The sequence below is a fragment of the Pelecanus crispus genome, chromosome Z (assembly GCF_030463565.1).
Source record: "Pelecanus crispus isolate bPelCri1 chromosome Z, bPelCri1.pri, whole genome shotgun sequence".
Lineage (NCBI taxonomy): Eukaryota > Metazoa > Chordata > Aves > Pelecaniformes > Pelecanidae > Pelecanus > Pelecanus crispus.
Genome location: NC_134676.1, coordinates 32,889,942 through 32,916,845, shown reverse-complemented (window position 1 = coordinate 32,916,845; position 26,904 = coordinate 32,889,942). Strand labels below are relative to the sequence as shown.

Genomic DNA, 26,904 nt, shown 5'->3' with positions numbered 1-26,904 from the left:
AGCTCAGGATAGACTTGGGGAAAAAACAACTAAAGGGAAAAGTTATCATGGTGGTTTTAGAAACAGAAGCCTTAAAAACATAGGTTATTCTCTTAAATTGAAATGATGATCATAGGATTGATGTGATTACAAAAGAAGTCCTAGCCCAAAGGAGGTGCAAAGGAAATACTTAGTAATGGAAATAATCTTTATTTTAAAGACTTTCTGAGAAAATACACAAGAAGCCCAAAACCAGTATGATAAACCAATACTCCTGTAAGATCAAATGAAGCAATTGCTCACTGAACTTCTCCCATCTTTGAACTTGTATTAGGGCTGTTGACCAGGCTGTGCTAATTTCACCCGTGGCTTATTACAATTACCATCTCACTTGTCTTCATTATTGCAAACCACCCACTTTCGAAATTGCTTCTTGGACAGTAACTTTAATGAAATATATGATACTATGAAATTTTAAACTAGGTATTGCCTGAACTTGGAACTAGAATATTTCTATACCTGTTTTCCCAGTAAATGAAGTAAGAATTAAGAATGTCCAGGAAGTCATGCATCTTTTCTGGTATCTAGACCCATTCATAGCACTAAAAACCTAAGCCTGCCAGAAAAATACTTGAAGAGACTGAATGGTCAGAGAATAAACTCTGCACAAAAGCTTAAGAGCTCAAGGATGGAAGACGGGAGGTCTACCAATGCTCACCTACACAGGAGATAAAAACGTATTTTCAGAATTGAAAAAAGAATGCAGATTATGTGTAGAATTTGCCTCACAGAGAGTCTCTGATTGCTGTTCAGTATTATCACTCAATAAAAAGTTGTGTGTGCATATTTTTTATATTGCAGTGAAGTAGTGCTGCTAAGTAGTTATTTCATTGATAAAACAATACTGAAAGTCAATTTCACAATTACAGTAAAGGGCATATACAAACTAAAACTGTTTCTTTTCTCAGCTATCAGGGAAAGAAACAAAAAAAAACGTCAAAGATGCTAAATGGGAATAATGAAGAGCAAACAACAGAATGAAAAATATTTTTTCACCAACAGACACAGAGCAACAGTTCAGATTATGACAAAGTTTGCCCCCAAAATCAGTCTAAACAAAAGCAAGTCATTTGTAAGAGTGACAGGGTGACAGAGTAACTATGACCACAAATTCAACTAGGATGCCCAGTATTGCTAACAGTACCTGTTAGACTAAGTGCCTTTATTGTATGAGTGACCCCTAAGTGATCATTACCTTAAAAAAAAAAAAAAATCATTTATGCTGAAAGACAAACATCATTTTCAATAAGAGATCTACTAATTCAAGTAATGGTTCTTTGGAGGTGGAAGAACCACAGTTGCAGTACACCGGAACTTGTTCATCATCATACTGACCGACGCTCCTGCAACACCCTCTGGTATTCACCAAACCACATGGGGTCTGTAAAAAATTCTGAAGAATCTAAGTGGTTTCTTGGTCCAGGAAGTTCTGAACTGCTAAACTACCCATAAAACCACACTTTATAAAGGCGTATTCCTTCTAAGAGTAAATATAAGAATACCATTAAAACAATTTTTATTCTCACCTGTTGTAACTATAAATGATGCATTAATGTCCAGTAAGCAGCTTGTATTCACTTTTTGCCTACAGTAAACCATCACAACATACCAGTAGTTTCTAAAAGCCAGCAGCAAAATCCTGAGCAGTTCTACTGTAACAAAAGGAAGACTTACTTTAAAAAAAAAAAGAAAAAAAAAAAAAAAAAAAGAAAAAATGGGGGTAAAGACAAAAAAAAGAGAAAGAAAAAAAGGAAAGTCTTCTCTAAAACCCAATTTTTCTTCATTTCACTGGATTTAAAATTTCAAGAAATTCTGTAAGTGTTACACACTAGGGAAGCCCTCAAGAAACAACATTACCTTATGTCACCTGACTTTGTATTCTTTCTCCTGAAAAGCTATTTATCAGAGTCTTTCAGACTCTGCACAGAACAGAGTTTATCACTAGTAATTTTTATAGACATGGCAAACAATGATGGAAATTACATTAAAAGATTTGCATTTATCTCTCAGGTCACTACAGATATCAAAGGACTAAGATAACAAATGTGACATGAATCGCCTTTGCCTAACTCAGAGCCTTTCCTTTTTGGGTTTACTGAAGCAAACACAGTCCGTCTGCCAGATCTCCACACACTTGCTTTATTCAGCTATGATATCTATGCCCTAATACCAATGCAAAAAGTCAACAACTAATCTTAAGGATGAAATTAAAACAGTACAAAAATTTAAAAGTATTTAAAACAATCTTAATTAGCTAATTGTCAGTATTCTCATTTATGACTAGTTTTGAGAAAACAACTATATCAATTCTAATTTGCTTTCAAAAGTCCTGTAGTATCAATAAACTTCTTGTATCTTATTTCTGATGATTCACAGTATAAATGCAGTCAAATCTGATCATCCGATTACTGCTTCAGTTTTTCTATATTCATGCATTTCTATATTCAAGCATTTCAGATATTTATGCATTTTCAGGTATTTGCAACTGCAGACAGAACACAGACAAATGCAAAATAGTTTAAGCATTATTTTAAGTAACCAACTTCATTTATAAATTATGTAAAGGGAGAAAATAAAGTAAAGCAAATCAAGGAATTTGCATTATGAATTATATTTTTAACATGAACATTTGCAGGTTGTTCATGAAAAAGATGCAAATTCATTATTGTTCAACAAAAAGTAGCCTTATTAATACTTGCAAATCGTTTATAGCGCATCTAGATAACACCTTAAGCACAGGTTTTTGTACTTCATTTCTTGCGGTATTATCTTGGTTAGTAGGACACTCAAGAAGGTGAAAAACAAGTAAGTACAACTATTAGTTTACACTAATGACAGGGAGACCCACTGTGCATTATCTTAGGGAAGTAAGAGATGAATAAACCTGGTACCTAAGCAAGTATGCTCCTTCACAATGCTTGTACACAACATTGTTGTTAATTACTTTCAAAATTCTTAATTGTACATAAGCTTGAAGGCAGGCATAACCACATAACTACAGGCTAGGCAAACACACAAATGTGTGCCCACATACAAAGGCACTGAAGAAACAATTTGGAAAGGAGGATTCTTTTACTGTCAACTATCTTTCCAACCTATGCATGCAGGCAGGAATCGTCATAACTGCAGAAAGAACCGTTGCGACAATTCACGGAGTTGCTCGCTGCTATGGTTTTATCATGAAGAACGATAAAACCTATCAGTCATCCAATCGCAAACCAACTCAGAGGAGATAAAACGACCAGAAATGAGAGACCACAGAAAGTACATTCACATCAGGACACAAACTTTTACAGATTTCTGTCTAGTTTGTCAACAACCCATGTAATTTTGATTCCAGCTGTAACAGTAAGGTGTGATTAGCTCAGCATTTTTAAGCCGCTGCTCTGGTATAGAATCATAGAATCGTTTAGGTTGGAAAAGACCCTTAAGACTACCAAGTCCAACCATTAACCTAGCACTGCTAAGTCCACCACTAAACCATGACCCTAAGCACCAAATCCACACCTTTTATAAATATCTCCAGGGATGGGGACTCAACCACTTCCCTGGACAGCCTGTTCAATGCTTCACAAACCTTTTGGTGAAGAAATTTTTCTTAATATGCAATCTAAGCCTCCCCTGGTGCAAGTTGAGGCCGTTTCCTCTTGTCCTATTGCTTACTACTTGGGAGAAGAGAGTGGCACCCACCTTGCTACCACTTCCTTTCAGGTAGCTGTAGAGCATTAAGGTCTCCCCTTATGACAGAATGTATGACAGAATTAACACAGTACCACTGTGTTACCAGTATCTGAAGTAACTATTTCTAAGAAAAAGAGACTTTTACTTAGCAAGTCAATGATAGTTCAATCTTTCTGACTGAATTTAGGTAAACTAGTGTTAATTGAACTTCAAAACCTGGTGTTTTGAGGGTACCACTTAGAAGGGTTTCTGTCTTGCACAAATATTTGCAAAGACCTCTGGGAACTCAGCTAGTTCAGTATCTTCAGCTTTCCAGTCCAGCGTTAAGGTACAGGCATTTGCCAAGCAATTAGCACTACAGCCCTGCTTTCTGCTCATCTTCTCTGTCCTTCAACATTTCCAGTAACCTGCACCTTACATGACTCCTCCTTCACGTGCACAGGTGCAGAAATATACGTTTATCACCGCACACTTATAAATAAATGCATGTACATCACCTGTCTTGGCTCAAAATAATCTTAAACTCTCTTTTCAAACTGCTAACACCAGCAAGGGCGGGGGGTGGGGGGTGGGGGGGTGGAAATCAAGTAATAGCAATAAGCCTTCATAAGCATACATAGTATCAGTTAATACAGCAAGTCTTTCATTCTGAATCGTTTTCAACATATGCAGTACTATCAGCTGGCAACTTCCTTGCCAGAAAATTATGAAGAGGTCATCCAAGTTTGAGACTTGTTTCAATGCTGCACGGACACCAGCTAATAGGGAGAATGGTTGGACTGGATAATCTTAAAGGTCTTTTCCAACCTAAACGATTCTATGATTCTAAGCCACACAGCAAGTTAGAGGATACAGAAGGAAATAACAAGATTATGCTCCACTTCAGTAATCATCCCAGCTTCAGAAGGTAGTGCTCGCAGCCTCTGAAGTAGTTAGAGCAAAAGAAGCACCTACCTCATTTTAGCATGCTCATATGAGCATGGATTTGCTCAGGAAAGAAAAAGAATCCAAATAAAATTGGATTGTTGTCCTTGTAAGAAATATTACTATGTATAACATACCTTCACAAATTAATAAAAAGTGAAATTATGGTCTGATCTAGGTTTAATAAATGCATATAAGTGTTAATTTAATTAACATGCATTTTCTCCACAGTCATTTTATGAATAGCTCTGGAAGGTAAAACAAGATTACTGAATCTTAATTAAAAATAAAAATCCAAATGAACTGCAACAGCATAATCAATACAAATTACATTATTTAAATTAAACAAAATTTAATTAAAGGCATTCACATTAAATTTATTCTCTTTGGATTCAAAGCTTTTCCAATTCAAACTGTTTTGTAACAATTTTATAAGCAGCACAGCAGCCAATAAATTTTCACATTATTCTAAATTAGCCATTATGTGCTAGACACATAATTTTTATGAAATGAAATGAAAATATTGATTCTGTTGCATGCTGGAGTTTAGCAACAAAGCCAGAGGAAGAAAAACCCACTTCACTCTCCAGGCTGATTCTGTACAAATGCACTACACTATCACTGCCCGTTTGATTATGACGACCTATTTTACACAAAGCAACTGAATGGTTCTACTGAAGTTATCACCCCGCTCCTCTTGCAAGACAAGCACTTGGTGAGTACACAGAAGAAGAGCTGTCTCACAGAAAACATGAATCTGCCTACAAAAATATATGTAGCATTTTTCATAAAAGTTGCAGAGCCAAAAAGATGCAGGAGACCCACTGGTAGTCACTCATAACACTAAAATTCTGTCTGAAATTAAAAAATTGCTTGCTTTTTAGAGATGCCAAATTATGCTAACTGTCAATAGGACCTGAATGCGCTCAGCACCTTCCAAAAGTCAGAAATAACAGTGTTTGGTTAGCTGTAGAAGCTTGTCAAAATACATTTATGCCAAAGTAGCTTTAAAAAAAAAAAAAAAAAAAAAAAAAAAAAATCATTCTTGCATTATGAAGTTAGCATTTAATTTTTCCAGGTCAAAAATGCTGCAAAGAGCAGATTTTCTGGTATTTAATTTCCATATTCTAACCCACACAAAGACATGAAATTCAAGAGCATGATATTTTTTGAAAGTTTTCTTCATCTAAAAAAACCCTCTGAATAAATTCTAATTGTGCCGCAACCAAAGCAAAGACCTCATAATTTTGAATATCAGATTCGGTAACTACAATGCTTATAACATCAAGGAGCAGCTTCTTTCAAGAAGTCTGACAGACTAGGTCTGCAAGATCAAGCAACTAATAAACAAGTTTGTCAACACCACGAAAGGAAAGAGGGGATAGCCCTTCTGAAGTACTACAGCGATGTTTCAGCCACAGCTACAAGAGGACCATGGAAGATTTTATTCTTTTCCAGGCAGAAGACCCTAGAATAAGGAAGAAAGAGTGAAGATTTAAGGAGACTGACATAATCTGAAGAATGTACAGACTGTCATTCTAAGATGGTAAGCAAAGACAAAATAATACACATCTTAAAACTCTCCATTACAATAAATAGGAAATGCTCCCAGGTTCTAACATGTACCAACAGTTTTTTTTTAAAAAAATTATAATGTCTGAAATGTGTGCCTGCCTCGGGGTGTTTCTGACATGTTTCTAAGCTTAAGAAACAAATATTGAGATGATTTTATTTAAAAAATATATATACACATGCGCCACACTGCCGCTGGGCTAACTGGTTAAAAGTCTGCAGATCTGTTTCCCTCCTGCAACACATGGTGCAGTGCCATATTTCAGAGGCCAAAGATCTCTAGTACACAGTGGTAAAGATTAGAAAACTTTTCTTAGATTCTTCCTTTCAATGATTTGGCCATCAGAAGCTGACAAATATTATTAATGAGCTTCCATCTTTTTATTCTTACAGACCCTGTTTTGGACAAACTATGTGAGGCAAAGGGCAGAAATATGGCAAACCAAACCACTACCTGTTCTGCTGCTAATATTGCAATTATTATAAGTAAAGATGCTTTACTGGAATCCTCTAAGTTACAGATTGTACATCACCTCTCTATTCAGATTAACTGATCAATGCTGACTCTTTCTGATCACTTTGTAAGCAGAGAGGGAGGGAAAAAAAATCCAAATATGCAATAATTTCCTAAAAAGATACCAGTGCTCTATACTCTCTTCTACAAGATGCCCTAAACTGTTTTTTTTACAAGATGTTGAGGATTTAGAGGTCATGAACACAGAAACTATGAAACTGTCCTGTTTTCAAAACACTATCACCACTCAATCAAGTCATATATGAGGAGTCGCTGATGACTGACTACTCTATCTATACGTTCATGAAATGTTTTTACACCAACATATGACATTTTCTTTAAACAGATGACAGAGAACTGCTTGATAACAATTATGAATAAAATATTTTGAACAGAAAGACAAATGCAATTAGAATGCTTTTGAAGCAATTTATAAACTTTAAATAGTGACAAGTAAACCGCATATAATTTTTAACAGCTATTGCAAAGAGCATTATGGGAAGAAAAGCCCTGTAAGCATACCTGGGCTCAGAGTCCCTAACCCCTAGCTGCAAATATCAAACCTGCAGGATTGTACAGAATTCAATCAGAAAACTAACTGGCTTGTCCAGAATTTGTTGTTACCTGTTTTGCTCAAAGCAAGAGAACAACTTATACAATGTCAAAAAAAGTTTGTACAAGTAACAGTAACAGAACTCTCCCCCAATTTCCTAAAACTGGAGATTACTGTAGAAATTCCATTTTCAATTTGGGAAGGCAGCATGTGAAGGAGAAAGAGGAACAGCTCTAGAGCAACAAAAATCTTAAACAAACGTATAGAAAAATATTAAATGGACGGGACTTGACAATTACAATTTTTGTGTGATTGGACCAGCTCTCTTGAAAGCAAACAGCATTACGGTATACCAAATATAGAATAACTTCTGGAAAGTCAACAAATCAGAGATTAGCAAACAAATCAAAGAGAATTTGATCTATTTGTGATCAGAGATGCATAAAAATTGCACACATTCTCTGAGTCCATACACATTGTAAAGCTCCATTGCCAGCAGCATTTTTTTCTAAAAACCAGTAAGAATTTCCAAGCAATGCAGTCAGTAGAGCAGCTAATTCAGTCTAATCAGGGAGCACAAGTGCAGAATCACACAAATTTATCCAGCAGCTGATTCCCCGAGATACACCGCTGATTTATCTTTTCAGCCTGTACGACAAAAGGGTCAGATTCTGAAGTCAAACTTGGAAACACTTTGCTCAGTGGGGCTAGCTGCATGCAGATTAATAGCTTAATAAGGATTAGAGGGAGTAGGCCTGTGTGGACCAGGTAGTTATGAATAGCAATAAAAGTATACAAGGACCTATATCCAAATCCTGCTTTCTTAAGGCACCAGCAATTACTTTATTTAACTATGCAGAATACAGACCTTTACTAACAACACGGGAGGAGCTTGACTTACAAATTAGTTCCTCCTTTCTTACCAAACTCAATGAAAACTTGAATTTAAATATGCTTGCTACAGCTTTAGAGAAGACCTCAAGAACTTACTCTCCATCTCTGGACCAAAGAAAACACATGCAGATTTTAAAGGCACAACCACCCCAAATTCTCATACTTCTACACCAAAGAAGCGACCAATATCTGGCTATTGTACTGAAGTCCAGTCTGAAAGTTAAAAAATCTTGTTCTTTTACCAGAATTTTTCCAACAAAATACTTCTAATTTTAAACCAATTAAACTGTTTCACTTTTAACATCCTACTTCTTTTTGTTCAAAATATTAAACAACACTTGAGATAACTCCTTGTAGGAGATGAAATTCATCATGCAGGCAGGTACTTCTTTGACATTAGCCTTTTTGCACGCAGGTAGAAAATAGTTATCCCCTACAGCCAGCAATAGTCAAATAGCAAAAGAGGATTGGAATTGGCAAGCTCAGAAATTCTGTTTGTATCTCCCTCAGACGCTTAAAGCTCTCACTTTTCTCAGGAACACACTTTCAGTGTCTCAGCAACCTATGTCCATTTTTTCTTCACTGTTTCTTCTCTCTCCATTTCACAGGTCCTCATGCATCTTTTGCACAAACACTCTGCCTCTGCTTTGAGTAGAGGAATGTCTGAAATTGAGTTGAACATAGTTGCCATTTTATAGATTTAGTCATACCAAGTAACTTAATATTGTCTTATTACTATTAGCAAGTCCTCTATCTTAAGGGAAGAGCATATTCCCTATCTCAGAATCTGTAATTTAGCCAAAACCACAATTTAACTGAGTTAGAATAAAAATCTAAAAGTAAAATCCTATGTCATTTTTTCAGGAAATTACTTGAACATGCCAGCTTTCAGTCAAAACCAGTATTGCACCAAAATTAACTCAGACTGTAAATGCCTGTATCGGATCAAGCAAAGAGAAAGTGCTCTTACTCCCTGCAAAATCTAGCACATGATGTTTTTAATCTTTTTTTTATCATCTCTTTGCAGCTATATTCCATGCAGGGTGTCCCATTTCAACAATTACATTTTTTACTGTTTGCTATTGTTTATTGTCATCCTGATGTCGCAACTGCTAAAAATGTAACCAATCATTTATTTTTAGAATCACCCAAGATTTTTTCCAAAGTCTGATGTAATGCTGTTACTAGTTCTTCAACAGTCTCTTTCATGACAAAAGCATTTTAGTAATTCCACCACCTCCAAGTAACTTGCTTTATAATCACAGATGCAATAGCTAGTTCTATGATGTGCAGACTTGAAGTCAGGGGTCTGTGTTTGTTTCATGACCTTTCTTGAGGATTTTCTAGTAATGGTTAGACTTTTCCTTGCTGAAGTAAACAACAGTCTCTTTTCTCTACCCCACATGAAACTTGTATAAAACATAGTAATCCTGAGAGCCACCCCTTATTCTTTTGTCCACTTTGACTGACTGAAAACACTCTTCCTCTTACACCCACCAAGCTCTAGCACATTATTTCTTTATCCTTTTCTTATCACCCCTTTGCAACTATACTTGCACGTTAGAGGAAATTAGAGATGAAGCAAGAACAGATATAAGACTCACTTAATTAAATGGGCTAAGGCAGAGCTCTTTACAGCTTCTTAATACATGGAATTTCTTCAGCAAAACTTCAACAAAACATGAAGCCACACCTAACTAGTTATCTCACCTACACAAAAAAGAAATATAACTATGAAAACTTTTCCCCTTTTCTCATCTAAGGTTTCCATTTCCAGGGATCATATATAAATTTTAGATTTTATTTAATGAGAATTATCTGTGAAGACTTTTGTCAAAATGTGTTATGTCTAGACTCCCTCAAGTCCCACTACCCACTCCAATAACTATCCAATAACATTCACAGAACATCAACAGCATCACCTAGGACATTATTTCTTATCACACTGTAATTGCAATTCCAGCATTAAAACTCTTTTAAAGCTGCTTAGTTCAAGTATTTCATTCATACATACATCTACAGTACATAGAAACCAACAAGTCATCTGATTTACAATAAAGTACTAGAATTATTTTTAACTTCAAACACATTTGCCAAAGAACTAGGTCACAGTCTGTTTCAAAGACATTCAATAGACATACTAAATGCCACCTATCTGGATTTTTTCCTAAAATCTTGTCCAATCCTAGATTCTAAGATAGATTCTTATATCCTGATTAACAAATTAATGACTGATACACTAAGCCAAGTATATTAACACCCTGTCACCATCTACATAAAAAAGGGAGAAGAACATAGACAAGGAGATTTTGGGGTGGTTTTTGATGTTATCTTTCCCCTTTTTGACTAAATTTTTTAAGTCTCTCTCTTGATTCACTGGAAACAGAAATAATTTTAAAAACGGCATGAAAAAGAAACAAAACAAAATTGCAGTACCTGAACTAAATTTCTCCTCTACATATATCACAGATTTATCCCCATAGCACTCCTAATAATGCATCAAAACAGTCAGACCTCTCTGTCTGTCTTACACACTGTGATTGTTCTCAACATAGTTTGAAAAGGCCACCAAAACACAGCATTTACTGTCCTGTATTAAGGTATTCAGAAGAAGTAACTGAAATAACTTAATTGGAATAGATTGAAAAATCCAGACATAAGCACAGTGACACCAAGATAAAATAAGTTTTTATTTTTCATTCAGATGTTTGCTGGATATTTCAAATTAGACTGCCCCCTAGAAGCAGACACTGTTCTAGCTCCCTAGAGCAATCCATCTTTTATATACAGATACATACATATATATTTGCAACAGAAACTTCAGGTGAAAAATTCTCCCCTAGAATCCCAAGCGCATGGGATGTCACATGGCAAAGGTAAGATCAGGTGATTTTGTTGTTAAGATCTAAAAGTCAGTAATTGATCCGACAAGGTTGCTGAATATGTGAGACCATATTACATACACAGAACAAACAGAGAGTCTTACCTGAAGTTATTTGGTTGTATGGGTTATAAACTTACAAAAGAATGAAGTAACTTACTTCCCTCTAAGAATGTATGCAAGGTCTTGTAATGAACCATACAGATGTGCACTTCATGTGAAACATTAATACATCTTTTTCTTTGGTGTGAATATTTTTTTCTTTGGTGTTACTATTGTAACTGAGTGAAGAGGTGACTATATATATCCTCGGAGAAAGATGACACCTTCAAGCTGATTGATTCTACCTTTTCTCCCAACAACTTGAAAGTGGTTAATGCTTCAGGCAAAAAGACAAACCTGAAAAACTGAACACAACCACACTAGCACCAAGGTCTTAATTCAACTTCCTTTGCTATAAAACATTTCAGAAAATTATTTCAAGATATACTTCAATAACCTCCTTTTTATGAAGCATAGCAATATGTTTTATTGTGGATTTTATCTAAAATCAAACCAGTACAAGTTATACAGTTCATTTAAGATCCTTCTCAAGAATTTTAAACCTTAACACTTTTTAACTAGTAGCATATAAACAAGTCCTATTCACTCAAGTAGTATGCACAGTGGGGACACTAAGCCTGCAGCTCAGGCATCTTCCCATGTTCAGCTCTTATTTCAAGTATCTGCTAGGCTACATAAGCTCATTTATACTAAAAGTAACACCTACATTTTACTTGCCCTGGTGCAGTTATTGCAGGATGTGGGTATATCATTTATTCTTATTCATTCATACAACCTTCTCTACGGCTCAAAGTCAAGGATTTTGAATTGTATATTTTAATTTACAGTGGTTTTTTTCAGATAAAGAAAGTAAATATGTCATCTGTGTTTCAAACCTATGATACTGCTATTCAGTCTTTCTTTTTCATTTTTACATAATATTCCACAGACTCTCAGAAAAACAGAGGGAAAATTGCAAGTACGTGCTTATCTCCACAGTACATTTGGCCTGAGCCAAACTAGTGAGTCTAGTACCAACTGCAGGAGTGATTCACCTTCCGTAGAGGTGAATCCTGTAGAAGGTCCCAGTAGAAGATACATAGGTCAACTGTGTGAAAATTATCTTCATACAAAGCTTTATCACTATATGCAAAAGAGATGAAAAAGAAAAGTCACTGAGGCGAAGGGCTCCATAGCGGACGCTTGTGCCAGGGCACCCTTGCTAAGGTGGCAAAAAAGCACAGGGAGAGAGAGGGCACCCCAGCCCCCCACCTAGAGCGGGAAAGGGCGAGCTCCTGATGAGAGGCAGCTCTGGCGCAGCGTGGGCAGGGAGAGCAGTGATGGTGGCCAAACTCCCTCATGTACAAAAGCAGTCCCCAGGCAGCGCGGCGACTAGGACCGCAGCGACCAGTACAGGCAAACAGGGCATGGCACGTCAGGAGGGCATGGTGCGGCAGGTGGCGCGAGCAGGGCGTGCGGGGAAGGCCAAGTCCCCCTCCTAGCTCAAGAGGTAGGTTCGGCAAGTGCAGCTGGTGAGAGGGAGCCCAGGCATGGCCATGGTACCCACCCGGCGGAAGGGTGTATCCTCTGCACTACCCAGAAAGGATGTATCAACCCAGACTGAGCTCCCAGGGAAACACACAGCCGTCCAGGTCTCCGGCTGCAGGGAGTGCCACCAGCTGGCACTGGGAACAGATGGCAGCAGAGCGAACAGCTGTGTGCACTGTGACCAAGTGGATTATCTACTCGGCCTGGTGGCAGAGCTAAGGGAGGAAGTAGACAGGCTACGGAGCATCAGGGAGCCTGAGCAAGAGAGAGACTGGTGGAACTACGCTCTGAGCTCCCGGAAACCTGACCAGGGACAGCCTCCAGAAAAAGGCTGTGACCAAAGGGAGCCAGTATCCTCCCCCACCAGGATGCAGGCAGGGTCTTAGAGGGAAGCAGCGAGTGGAAACAAGTCCACAATCAGGGTGGCAAGCAAACCCTTTCCTTGCCCACCATGACTCCCCAGGTGCCTCTGCACAGTAGGTATGAGGCTCTAGATGTGGAGGACCAGTCAGTGGACGATGTGGGTGTCGATCCATCTACACCACAGGAGTCACCAAGACCACAAAGACCTACCCCCCATATTACTACCACCTCTACAAGGAAGAAAAGAAGGGTCATAGCTGTAGGAGACTCCCTCCTGAGGGGAAAAGAGGGTCCAATACGCTGGCTGGACCCTCCTCATAGGGAAGTCTGCTGCCTCCCAGCAGCCCAGGTCCGAGATATCACCAGGAGACTTCCCAGCCTGGTATGGCCCTCAGACTACTACCCGTTACTGCTCTTCCATGTGCGTGGTGATGAAGTTGCAGTACACAGCCCAAGGGTGATTAAAAGAGACTTCAGGGCCTTGGGACAGTTAGTGAGGGAATCTGGGGCACAGGCTGTCTTTTCCTCTCTCCTTCCAGTTGTGGGAGGTGACATTGGTAGGAACAGGCGGATCCAATCTCTTAACACATGGCTCCGTGGCTGGTGCCACCGTCACAACTTTGGGTTCTTTGACAATGGGACGGCCTACATGGCACCAGGCTTGCTGGTGTCAAATGGGAGCCACCTTTCTCAAAGGGGAAAGAGGGTCTTCGCTCAGGAGCTTGCGGGACTTATTGACAGGGCTTTAAACTAGATGTGAAGGGGGAGGGGGAACGCACCAGGCTTGCCTGTGACAAGCTGTGGGATGATACGCAATGGTTAGAGGGACGGGGGGCTACTATGAGCCCTCAACCAACAGGCATGATGGGGATGCTGCAGCACAGTTGAAGTCTTGCAGACATGAGCTGGGGGCTCCCAAGATAGTAGGAGCTCACAAGGAAACCTTCGTGAAACACCCCAAGGGAAACAAGGGATGTTCCACTAAGAAGGTGACACGGCCAACAGCCCAGATGAAATGCCTCTACACAAACACACACAGCATGGGGAACAAACAGGAGGAGTTGGAAGCTACCATGCTACTAGAAAGCTACGACCTGACTGCCATAACCAAAACTTGGTGGGACGAATCCCACGACTGGAATGTGGCTATCGATGGCTACAGGCTGTTCAGAAGGCACAGGCAAGGAAGGAGGGGCAGAGACGTTGCCCTCTACATAACGAAATCATTACAGTGTGAAGAGCTGTCCCTGAAGAACAGCCACGAGCAGGTCGAAAGCTTATGGGTAAGAATCAGAGACAGAGGCAACAAGGGGAACCTTGTGGTTGGTGTCTACTACAGGCCACCTGATCAAGGAGAGCCTACTGACAAAGCCTTCTTCCTCCAGCTCTGGGAGGCTTCGCGCTTGCAGACTCTCGTCCTGCTGGGGGACTTCAACCACCCTGACATTTGCTGGAAAAGCAACATGGCGAGCTGTAGGCAATCCAGGAGATTCCTGGAATGCATAAACGATTAACTTCCTAAGGCAGGTAACAGACACCCCTACCCGAGGGGACACGACACTGGACCTGATGGTCACCAATGCAAGCGAGCTTATCGGTGATGTCAAGACTGGAGGCAGCCTGGGCTGCAGTGATCATGCATTGGTGGAGTTCACACTCCTGAGGGGACATGGGAAAAGCGAGGAGTACAGACAGGACCCTAAATTTTAGAAAAGCAAACTTCCAGCTCTACGAGGAGTTAGTCAGAAAGACCCCCTGGGAGACAGTCCTTAGGGACAGTGGAACAGAACAGAGCTGGCAGATCTTTAAGGACACCTTCCATAGAGCGCAAAAGCTCTCAGTCCCCAAGTGTAAGAAATGAGGCAAGGAAGGGAAGAGACCAGCATGGCTGAGTGGAGACATGTTGGTCAAACTAAAGGGCATGAAGGAAATGCACAGGCAGTGGAAGCAGGGACAGGTGTCCTGGGAAGAGTACAGGGAAGCTGCCCGGTTGTGTAGGGAGGGGGTCAGGAAGGCCAAGGCGCAGCTGGAACTGAATTTGGCAAGGGACGTAAAGAATAACAAGAAGGGCTTCTACAGGTATGTCAACCAGAAAAGGAAGGTTGAAGAAAGCGTACCCCCCCAATGAACAGAATGGCGACCTAGTATCAACAGATGAGGAGAAAGCGGAGGTACTCAACAACCTCCTTGCCTCAGTCTTCACCGGCAACCTCTCTCCTCACCTCTCTCGAGTCAATGGACCGCAAGATGGGGAGCAGGGGGGTAAAGCCCCTCCCACTGTAAGGGAAGATCAGGTTCGAGACCACCTAAAGAACCTCAATATACACAAGTCTATGGGACCAGATGAGATGCATCCCAGAGTCCTGAGGGAATTGGCTGATGTAGTTGCCAAGCCACTCTCCATGATATTTCAAAAGTCATGGCAGTCAGGTGAAGACCCTGCTGACTGGAGGAAAGGGAATATTGTGCTCATTTTTTAAAAGGGAAGAAAGGAGGACCCTGGGAACTACCGACCTGCCAGCCTCTCCTCTGTGCCTGGCAAGATCATGGAACAGATCCTCCTAGAAGCCATGCTCAAGCACATGGAAGACAGAAGAGTGATTCAAGACAGCCAGCATGGATTCACCAAGGGCAAGTCCCGCCTGACCAACACAGTGGCTTTCTATGAAGGAGTGACTGCATCAGTGGGCAAGGGAAAAGCAATGGATGTCATCTGTTTGGACATCTGTAAAGCCTTTGACATGGTCCCCCACAAGACCCTTCTCTCTAAATTGGGGAGATATGGGTTGGATGGGTGCACTATTCGGTGGATAAGGAATTGGCTGGATCATCGCATCCAGACAGTTGTGGTCAATGGCTCGATGTCCACATGGAGACCGGTGACAAGTGGGGTCCCTCAGGGGTCCGTACTGGGACTGGTGCTGTTTCACATCTTCATCAATGACATAGACAGTGGGATCGAGTGCACCATCAGCAAGTTTGCAGACGACACCAAGCTGAGTGGTGCAGTTGACATGCCAGAAGGACAACATGTCATCCAAAGGGACCTGGACAAGCTGGAGAGGTGGACCGGTGTGAACCTCATGAGGTTCAACAAGGCCAAGTGCAAGGTCCTGCACCTGGGATGGGGCAACCCCCGGTATCAATACAGGCTGGGGGATGAAGAGATTGAGAGCAGCCCTGCAGAGAAGGACTTGGGGGTACTGGTAAGTGAAAAGCTGGACATGAGCCAACAATGTGCGCTTGCAGCCCAGAAAGTCAACCAAATCCTGGGCTGTATCAAAGGAAGTGTGGCCAGCAGGTCGAGGGAGGTGATTCTGCCCCTCTACTCTACTCTGGTGAGACCTCACCTGGAGTCCTGCATCCAGCTCTGGGGCCTTCAGCACAAGAAGGACATGGGACCTGCTGGAGCAGGTCCAGAGGAGGGCCACAAAAATGATCCAAGGGCTGGAGCACCTCTCCTATGAGGCCAGGCTGAGGGAGTTGGGGTTGTTCAGCCTGGAGAAGAGAAGGCTGCGAGGAGACCTTATTGCAGCCTTTCAATACTTAAAGGGGGCCTACAGGAAGGATGGGGAGAATCTTTTTATCAAGGCCTGTTGTGACAGGACAAGGAATAATGGATTTAAACTAAAGAAGAATAGATTTAGACTAGACATAAGAAAGAAGTTTTTTACAATGAGGGTGGTGAAGCACTGGAACAGGTTGCCCAGAGAGGCAGTAGAGGCCCCATCGCTGGCAACATTCCAGGTCAGGTGGGACGGGGTTCTGAGCAACCTGATGTAGTTAAAGCTGTCCCTGCTCACTGCAGGGGGGTTGGGCTAGATGATCTCTAAAGGTCCCTTCCAACCCAAAGCATTCTATGATTCAATGAGTCATTCTAAAAAAAGGAAAAAAAAACCAAACCCCAAAACCCCCCAAACCAACCAGAAACATTTGCATTCCAGACAATGTCAGAGACCAACAAAAACTGCATGAAGCAACCCCAGCAGAATGGTTTCTAGTACCCCGAGACCATACTTCCTTCTTTTGTGGCAGCAATTTACTATGAAACCCATGAAACAGAAGCATATCTCACTCTTCCAGCACTAGTCCAGGTGGAGAACATTGCTTATCAGCAATACCTAGGCACTAGATTTACCTGCTACAACTGTGAAAACACGAACTCTCTGATGGTTCAAACTCAGTCAAAGTGGCTGCAAAGTAGTAGTAATAATAATAATAATAAATAATTGAGGAAGAAGGAGGAGGAGGAGGAAAGAGGAGGAGGAAAGAGGAGGAGGAAAGAGGAGGAGGAAGTAGTAGTTGGGGAAGGGCTTGGTTTATGAGAAGAAAGGTTGAGGGGTTTTAAGGGAACTGAACCCTAACACTTAAGCCATCTCTTTGCCAACCAGGATAGGTCACCTCCCAGTCTCAAACTACAAAATTATTCTAGCAAGGCTAGAGAATTGAATTCCTCTTGGAGTAGGAGAATGCAGTTAAGTTTTAGGATGATATTTACTTATGCCAAGGGTACAAATAAGAGAATACAATGACAGATGGCTCACTTCAATTGCCTGGGCATGCACTGACACCTGAACCACTTTCTGCTACCTGTGACATCTGTCTGAGCTCTAAATATTACACTGGATTCATGGAGATTGGTACTCTTCTGGCTAGACAGACCAAGGCAAAATACTTCAGTTATGTCAAATGGTGTTGGACACTGTCCTGGTTTCAGCTGGGATAGAGTTAATTTTCTTCCTAGTAGCAGGCAGAGTGGTGTGGTTTGGATTTAGTAGGAGAAGAAAGTTGGTAACACACTGATGTTTTAGTTGTTGTTAAGTACTGCTTATGCTAGTCAAGGACTTTTCAGCTTCCCATGCTCTGCCAGGTACACAAGAAACTGGGAGGGGGCACAGCCAGAAGAGTTGATCCAAACTGACCAAAGGGCTATTCCATACCATATAACATCATGCTCAGTATATAAACTGGGGGGGGTTGGCTGGGGAGCAGCGATCACTGCTCAGGAACTGTCTGGGTATCGGTCAGCGGGTGGTGAGCAATTGCATTGTGCATCACTTGCTTTGTATATTATTATTACTATTATTATTATATTGTTATTATTATTATTTTACTTTATTTCATTTCAATTATTAAACTGTTCTTATGTCAACCCAGGAGTGTTTTTCACTCTTACTCCTCCGATTCTCTCCCCCATCCCACAGGGGGAGTGAGCAAGCGGCTGCGTGGTGCTTAGTTGCTGGCTGGGGCTAAACCACGACAGACACCTGTGTTCCAACAGCTGATTCAAGCCCAGAGAGTCTATTTTGTGAACCTCAAATTTATGAAAATAATTTCTTAGTTCAAATTCTTCTTTCTTGAAAACGCTGGACCAAAAGTAATCTCTCTTTACGGGCTATGACATTAATATATGGACAGAAAGGTATCTAGTGACAATAGTTTCTCCTCAGTAAATCAAGGATAATTGTAATCTGCATTCTGATGAAAAGTAAGGAAACACATACTGTATTGATTTACTCAAAATTTCATATAAATTATATCCTGGAAAGGCAAGTTTATTGTAAATTATTGACTTTTTCGATGAAAAAATTCACCTCGTCTGGTGAAAGCTGCTATAAAACAAAAACTTCTAAACATCCACCAAGTATGCCAACTTGGTACGTTTATTACTTGGATAAATGGAACTTCTACAATATCACTTAGAAAAAAAAAAATCAAAGGAAAATTAGAATCCATCGTTTCTACCCACTCATAGTTGCCAGAATGTACTCCAGCATTTAAAATTTTATTTTATGGTATTGTTCTCTCCTTACTTATTCAAAACTTCATTAAAAAAAAAAAGGCTGGCAGTTGTGTTGGCTTGATTTTTATTTAATAAAACAGTACAGCTTGCATGAGCACCCCGTGCCAGAAACATGCATGCTTAACCTTAGTCACACATACGGTAGCATCACACAAAAAAGTTAGGCTAGGTACAGATGGAAAAGATTCATGAGAATCCACACCAAACTTCAGAACCACAGAATACTCTCACAGATCACAACAGTACTTGCACATAGAGTAGCACAGACTGTGAAAACATAAAAACACCATAATATGAAGTTGCAGGTTATGAACTTACAACCAGTTGCTCTACCAAAATGGGAAGGTACAAAAAACAATAGAATGCAATTCCTTTTTGCATTTGCAGATAAAAATATTGTGAATATTACTATTCCTTTCTACTCCTAAACCCTTTAGAATTCTAAATTCAAGATGTCGCAGCACTAGAAATCTAGAAGTGCGCAAGTTACTGCCCACTAGGAGACTCATAACCTCCCCATTACAGCAACAGATTTTAGACTGGGAAACTTTAATAGCTGCGGTTCTCAGGAAATGCTGAGTTTGTGATGTAAGAACCAAACAGGGGCAGTAGATGACAGCAGTAAGATGGCCAAAAATAAAAGATAAGGAACAGATCAAGACAAAAGAAATAGACATAAAGAAAAAATAAAAGAGAACATTCCATGACAACTATAAAGCTGAGAGTGGTGCTATGATTATGAAGTGAAATGTCAAACTGCAGAATGCACAGGATTTGCTCTGAAGCAGTGTGCTAACATCAGGACCAGAAATGGAAAGCATGTCTGGTTCCTGAATCCTTAGAAGATTTCATTAGCAGCCAAGTCAATGATATGAAGTGGCTAATTATGATTTCCAGCAAGTAAAAACATTAATTTGTACATCTTGAATGACGATGATATCATTGCAGACTGGTATCAAATGGATCAACATGCAGTAAACACTTGTTTTTTAAACAAAAAACAAGTTTCCTTCACAGCAGTATCTAAATCAAACTAATAAAATAAGCTGATATAAGAATTACTTATGAGTTTATGCACATAGCTATTTCTGACATTGAGTACTAAAACACTGCTGTGGGAGTAGCAAGACGCTTTTTAAGCCTAGACCTTTAAATCATTCACCCACATTTAAAAAAAAAAAAGGTACAACTGAGTAGAATTTTTATTTTGTTTTTTTTAAACAGACAACTACTATTTTGTTGTAAAAAACAACCTAAACATAATCCTCATTGAAAAAGTTACTACCTCAATAAATTATGAGAGGTGGAAAAGTGCTTTTGTGTGGTAAGTATAATTTCTTCTCTGATAAAATAGTATTTAAGTCATACATATTACCTCTCAATATATACTTCACAATACATATACTGTTTGGATAGCATAAGCTGGACATGGCTATCCTCAAGACAATGAGTCTCTTTTACCCAAACAAATCAGGATAATAGATAACTTTTCTTCCCTTTGAAACAGTCATAACTGCTTGAGGCTGCTGCGGCACAAAAACAAAATATCTTCACAACAGTCTCGAAACAGTCAAGCTGAAAATCTAAGCCAAAGTTTCATTTAACAGCCTGTCAATTTTTTGATGTGAAGCTAATGAATGCAGTGGCAAACAAATCCATCAAACCTAACATCAAAACAACTGCAGTTCATCCCACCAAAGGGAAAAATACAACCTGCAGGCCAGCACTTTGATCTAACCTATCCACAGAAAACACGTTGCTAAGCAGCTACCACTGAAGAATGCATGAGTAATTACTAACTTAATTTTATGAAAGAGAGCAATAATACTTAAGTAGCCCGAGTTTCAAGTAGAAAAGTTTGGCAGACTTCTCTCCTCAGGTTCTACATATCACCTAACAACAGAAAGCTCTCCAGTGCCAACATCTGAAAACAAATCACGTCTTAAAGGAGCTGCAGTACAAAAGAATCATTATGACGACCAGTAAAATCACCTAGTGTGACTCCATCCATGATAGAAGGCAATAAAATTTACATACATTTATACTGAGTGAAAGTCACCAAGTGGTACCACAAAAATGACACAGTAAGCAACAAGAGCAGTATTCGGATATGCCAGTGCTTTCTCCGAAAGCTTTTGAAAGTATGGGTATCTATTTGGGCAAGGGGTGACAGAGAGTCATGAGAGACCCTGACACAAGAATTTGGAAAAGCAACAGACGGGAATGTGGGGATTTGAACAGTAGCAAGAGAAAAATGGAATGAAACAAACTAAAATAATCGCCACTGCATAAAGAAGAACTAGAGAGCCCTGATCGAACCTGTTCACATCACCAATCTCCTGGACATCTCCTACACAGGACCTCCATCTCAACCCAATTCTCTGTTCTATGAACTACCTTCTCCTATCAAGCTTAGGTGGGACCATGCAGTCCAGAAGCTCTACCCAAAGTCAAAGGATGTGCTTTTTAGGGGGATTCCCTGTAATTGGGAGCTGATTTGCCAACATCTAAGTTTTTCAAACATTTACAAAACACCAACAAGGGAAAAAAGGAATGCAAAGAAAGAAAAAAGAAAATTGCCTGTACACAAAAGCACAGGATCTTATCAAAATTTAAATCTGTTTCCGGTTCTCAGTACCAAATTATGAGTGCATAAAGTTCATTGATGCTATCCACCAGATCTAAAATTTGGACAGGTGAAAATCATGACTGAGAACCCCAGTTTTGGCACCTGTAATTAAGAGGTCTTCCACTGTAACCTGTGTATGAGGGGAACATTGGCATTTCTTAGAAATAACAATTACAACAGACAAAAATATAAAATTAATAAACATAGATGATCCACAGATTTGGGGGTGAGGGCAGAGGGTGTCCTGCGCTGCAGCTAATAAACATTAGGAATACAAGATTTTTCTCAGACTAGAGAATTGTCTTTTATCCAATTGCTTCAGAAGGATATTATTCTAATAACTGAACATCACCCCTTGATCAGCATACAAGTTATCAGCACAAATCAAAGTAGATACCTACAAAACATACAAGCTAATTGCTACTGGTTCATCTGCTTTACCAACAGTAACAAAATGCACTGGAGTAAGGAAACTGAAAATGCACTTCATGAAGCTACACATTTCCAGCCTACTCAAATAAATGTAGCTCCATTAGGAAAATGACAAAATTCACAGAAGCCTGAAGAAATATCCTATCTGACCCTATTTTGTACTATACAATTTTTTTCAAAAATAAATAGCATTCAACAAATGAAAGTTGTAGGATGATGATGATGATGATTAAGAATATCTAAAGCTTACAGTGCCTCTCATCCTCACAGAACATAACAAAAACTAAAGTACTTGTGAGCTGAGCACTACCTACCTTTGACTCCGTAAGTCCTGCCATTACCGTACATCAGCACTTCACCAACATCCCCCTGCACCACATCCATCTGCCAAGTATTTTCAGGAGTGCATGACTGGTTTGTTCCTTTCACCAGTATCTCCTATTTCTCTTCCTGTGTATTCTTGCCAGTGGAAAAAGACAGCAAAAACTACAGTTTCTCCCTCGGAGTTGGGGGACTTTTAGTATATCTGTTATTTCTCCATTTCTGCCTTTTTTTAATCTACTTTTTACTTCTGCTTAATTCTGTCCAACTCAATTCTGTACAAAGGTGAGAACACAGCTCAAAGCAGCAGCTGAGCTGTAGCAAAGAGCACACTGGAGGTGCCACCTGGTATTACCTTTCACATGTCGCCCTCCAAGTGGAAGTCTTACACAAACTCTAGAAAACAAACTGGAGGGTACATCCCTGCTCCCAGGGTTCAACTACTACAGGTAGGTAGGGTACACACAGTGAAACCAAGATCACAAGTTTAGCATTTTCAAAGATAGAAAATAATTTTTGGAACTTGCATCCATGGTCTCTGCTTAACCAAAGCATCCAATACTGAGGGTCTAAATGATCTCTGATTCAACATTTGCAATCGATTTCACAGACTCTAACAACATCTCATTTCATGCAGGAAAGCAGTATCGTCACACAGCCTAAATATTTACTACAACTTTAATGGAAATCTTTGCCTGATTTTTTTTCCCAAAATTAATGAAGAATGAATATTGACTGTACTTCAGGATTTTTTCTTTTTCTAAGACCGAAATCCATCTGTGACCAATTAGAAACTATTCTGCAAAAATAAAAGTGTTCCTGTAGGAAGACAAATAATCAGTCATCAATATACAATATTCGCTAAGAAGAATATAGCAGCAAACTGACCTAGATACTGCTGCATTTTGCCGACGCAGGCAATTTCTGCAGTACAATACAGAGGAACTAGAGGATCCAAAATATTTTTTCCAATTAGAATTCTTGTACATTCCCCACACAAAAAGTAAAGATAAGCCAAACACTACATCAATACTCTGAAGAATGACAAATGGGAATGCAAGGTTGTGTGGTGGGTTTTTTTCTTTTAAATGAAATTACCAGAGCTGCAAATAAAACTTACTAAAATATCAGTATTCTTTGGGTACACAGACGTCTTACCTTTTTAATTGATACTTTCAGGAAGTTTCCTGATGTTGTGATAAAACTAATCATAGCTATCCTCATGTTTTTCTAGAGACATAATCAAAAAAGAGAGTACACAATCTGCAGTAACTACGTAACTTGTGTGTGTTTTCAAAGTGTCATATGACTACAATTTAAGAACAGATAACCATTTATAATACTTTTCTATTTGACTCATTTACCCTATTTGTATGGTATAAACAAATAAAAGTATTATGAAGAATTATTTCACCACCTGTCCCTTAGTTGTTCTTTTCTTACACACTTCTATTAAAAAAATACAAAAAAATCCTACTGTTAGCACTTCCTAGCATGTTCTTTTTCATTTAAAAAGAGAAGAAAAATAAACTTTAATTCTCATTCTTGTGGTAACTAGTAAAAAATAAGTAAGTAACATTAAGTACTCTGACCATTTGCCGAAGAAACTGGAGTTCACATTTGACAATGATATCTAAGATTTCTCTATAGAGGGAGACCAGTCATTATTGCTTCAGCTGCCACTTTGAAACTTTCATATATTTAAATTTAACTGCAGACACCATGGAACTACTTTGATTTCTTATACTATATATGCACATAACTGCTCCTATGTGCCATTACCATAGAGCACAGAATTCAGTGGCCTAAGATGAAAGTTTTATCCATATGCTACAGAATTTTGACTAAATAAAACTGATTTAGAGTATATATGCCAAGACTTCCTAACTAAAAATTCAGAATTTCAGAAGCACTTTTGGAGTGGCGTAAAGGAATAAAATTTCATTAGCTTTAAAATATTATCTTCTAACTCTGCTGAATTTAAACGTGACATTAAGTTGACGGTATAATACAATAACTGAGAGGCACACTGGAGGCATAAAACATTTAATAGTTTGTGCTGAGGCAGCTGCATGCCAAATGGTAGACCATTTTTTTTAAAGCATAAGAAGTATGAAGCCTGTACACTGAAAGGGATGTAGCTGCAGGTATCACTACCTCAGCTTTGCTACATCCAAAGATAAAGTTTGCCATTCTTGAAGTTCAGCTGAATCAATTTTATAGCTGCAGCACACTCATACCTTTTAAAATCCAGGACAGTTTTACCTGCCACAATTAACTCGTATGTGTCTATGCCCATATTCCTCTCAAATTTGGTTCACTGTACTACCTATAGAAATTCCAAATTGTCAAAAACATAGACTTTTTTTTTTTTTAAATTAACTTTACAGTCAACACCTTATCTGTTGGCTATTAAAAACATAACTTTCCCATTAAAGGTAAAAAACAGCCTGAACATGTTAGATGCATATTGATGTTTTCAATACTTTCACTACAGTATGCATACAGAGTACATAGAAGAAAAAAAAAAACAACCCTATAAACTTTTTTCCTTTGAAGCATATTCAATCGCATTAACAATAATAATCAATAGGGCCTAGAATCATACATTTCCACTATTTGAGAACTTTCTCATGATGGTCTCCCAAACCCAAGTGTTTTACGAGAGTTCACTATCATTACTTAATTGTGAAACCTGCACATCTGATTTTGTCCTTTATTCCATGACATCTTATTAGCTAATATAATACGCAAATCACTATTGAAAAGGGTTCTTTCAATAACGAACAAGTCAATGCAGAAAATGCCTCCGACTTAAACATTTTGGGAAGCATACTAACCAAAGCTTATATAAGCCATAATTCTGAGAAAAATCACAGGATATTGAAAAACAGTAGAAACTTCTGTTGAACAAACTGCACACTTTCTTGATTTTCTGTATTTATTCACATGCCATACACAAAAGGAAGCAAAAAATGTATGCCACATAACAAAATTTCAGTCTAGAATATCTTCAGTAAAACACACCTCATTTTAAAACCTGAAAATACCCAATCTGAGTTCACACTTCTTTTATTATCTTGTACTGCAAGATATCTGATGACATTAAAGATGAGAAAAGTTGAACTTGTTTCTTTAAACTTTGTTTAAAGTGTAATTATTCATGTTTCTTTCCAGGTATCAAAATTCCTGGTTTACATACAGTGCTTTCACAAACAGTAGAGCTTAGAGGAGGTTTAAGAGCAGAAGTCAGTTGTCTTCACATATACTAACCTCAGTATATGTAGCTTCAACTTAAAAATATCCACAAACAGAACTGGTTTTGAAGAATAATATATACATTAAGCCGCAAACAAAACTCGCTACTGAGAGGAATACACATTGCTGGAAGTATAATACCCACTATAAAAAGAACAACTATAAGTAAAATTTCAATGGCAGTGTAAGGTACTACCTGATCAAATAGTTCTCCCTTTCTCATCAGCTTCCATAGATTCTCACAAAGAAATACCCACAGGAAAGATTTCCTTATGCATCAGTTTTCTGCAGTAAGACTTACCAGCTTTGCTGCTTTTCCATAATCAATCCATCGGACGGTGGCAAAGTTTGTTGATTCTGCACAGTTAAACCCATGGTTAAATCCTGCATGGTACCCATACGGGAAAGTGATTATAAATTCTCCTGCTTCTTGTGTAACCTACAGCATAAGAACAACAACAAAAAAAAAAAAAACCTCAAAGTGAACCACATTACAAAGCAGTTATGCTCCTGAAGCAATGAAAACTATATTTGCCTTTGCACCTACCTAGGAAGAAAGAATTCTTTTCACCTTGCACATAATTGTGATTTAATGCAAGCGGAAATAGTGTATTTGAGTCAACGTTGTTTACTATAAAATACATACCTCCATGTATTGCTTTACAAATTCAGAAAGTACTTTCAAAAAAGCTAATCTTGGAACAGAGGTTCACTGGTAATAAAACCTGGAAGTACAAGGAGCTAGAAAAGACAGCGCAAAGAATATATCAATCTTCCTGACTGAGAGGAAGCACAGACAGGCTGGACCAAAATACACCCAATTATCATCCCTAAATACTAGTAAATATTAATTGTTGAAGAAACTATTCTGTCCACCACTCTGAAGATCATTCTCTAGAATGGCACCAGAACTGTTCTTGGTAAGACTGGAGAGAGATCTTATTCTGACCCTTCTCTCCCATACTCACCCACTTAAAAAAACTATGATTTGAAGACCTGAGACTGAGGGCCTGATTTGCCTTTTAAGTTACTTGCTATTGATGATCAAGCATAAAGTAGGAGAAACTCTAAGTCAATGAGCCTTAGCAGTTAAATAAAACAATGTTGTTCATCCCAAAGGAACGGGATACATTTGGATCCCCTCAGGCAGTATCTTTAAATCATTTTGGATAGGAAAGGAAGAATAATAATTAACGACAATTGCCCTGCACCAGTTCTTCAGTCTTACAGCTACTAACACCAAGGGGATTCTTGCATTGGAAATGCCATGCAGAATGTCTCAATGTAAAGCCATTAAAACATCACTTTAGACTTTACATTAAAAAAAATTTTAATCTGCCCCTGTCCTTACACTCTTTCTCTGTAAGCACAGTTTAAGAGAGCAGAAGGACTCTGGTACTATTGACAATAAGAATTGCAAATACCTAAAGGACAACGGTCCTGCAAGGAA

At 39.0% G+C, this 26,904-nt stretch overlaps 1 protein-coding gene across 3 annotated transcripts in view; it reads right to left on the bottom strand.

Moving 5' to 3' along the window:
* Nucleotides 1-26,904, bottom strand: part of KDM4C (lysine demethylase 4C) — a 297,099-nt gene that overhangs the window by 201,191 nt on the left and 69,004 nt on the right. For 2 of the 3 annotated variants that reach the window (XM_075726866.1, XM_075726867.1), the window contains exon 8: nt 25,756-25,893. In XM_075726866.1, coding sequence (XP_075582981.1) covers nt 25,756-25,893 — 138 coding nt within the window. Of the gene's footprint in view, nt 1-18,925; nt 19,082-25,755; nt 25,894-26,904 lie in introns of those variants that run through there. The other variant, XM_075726868.1, reaches the window with a different exon arrangement.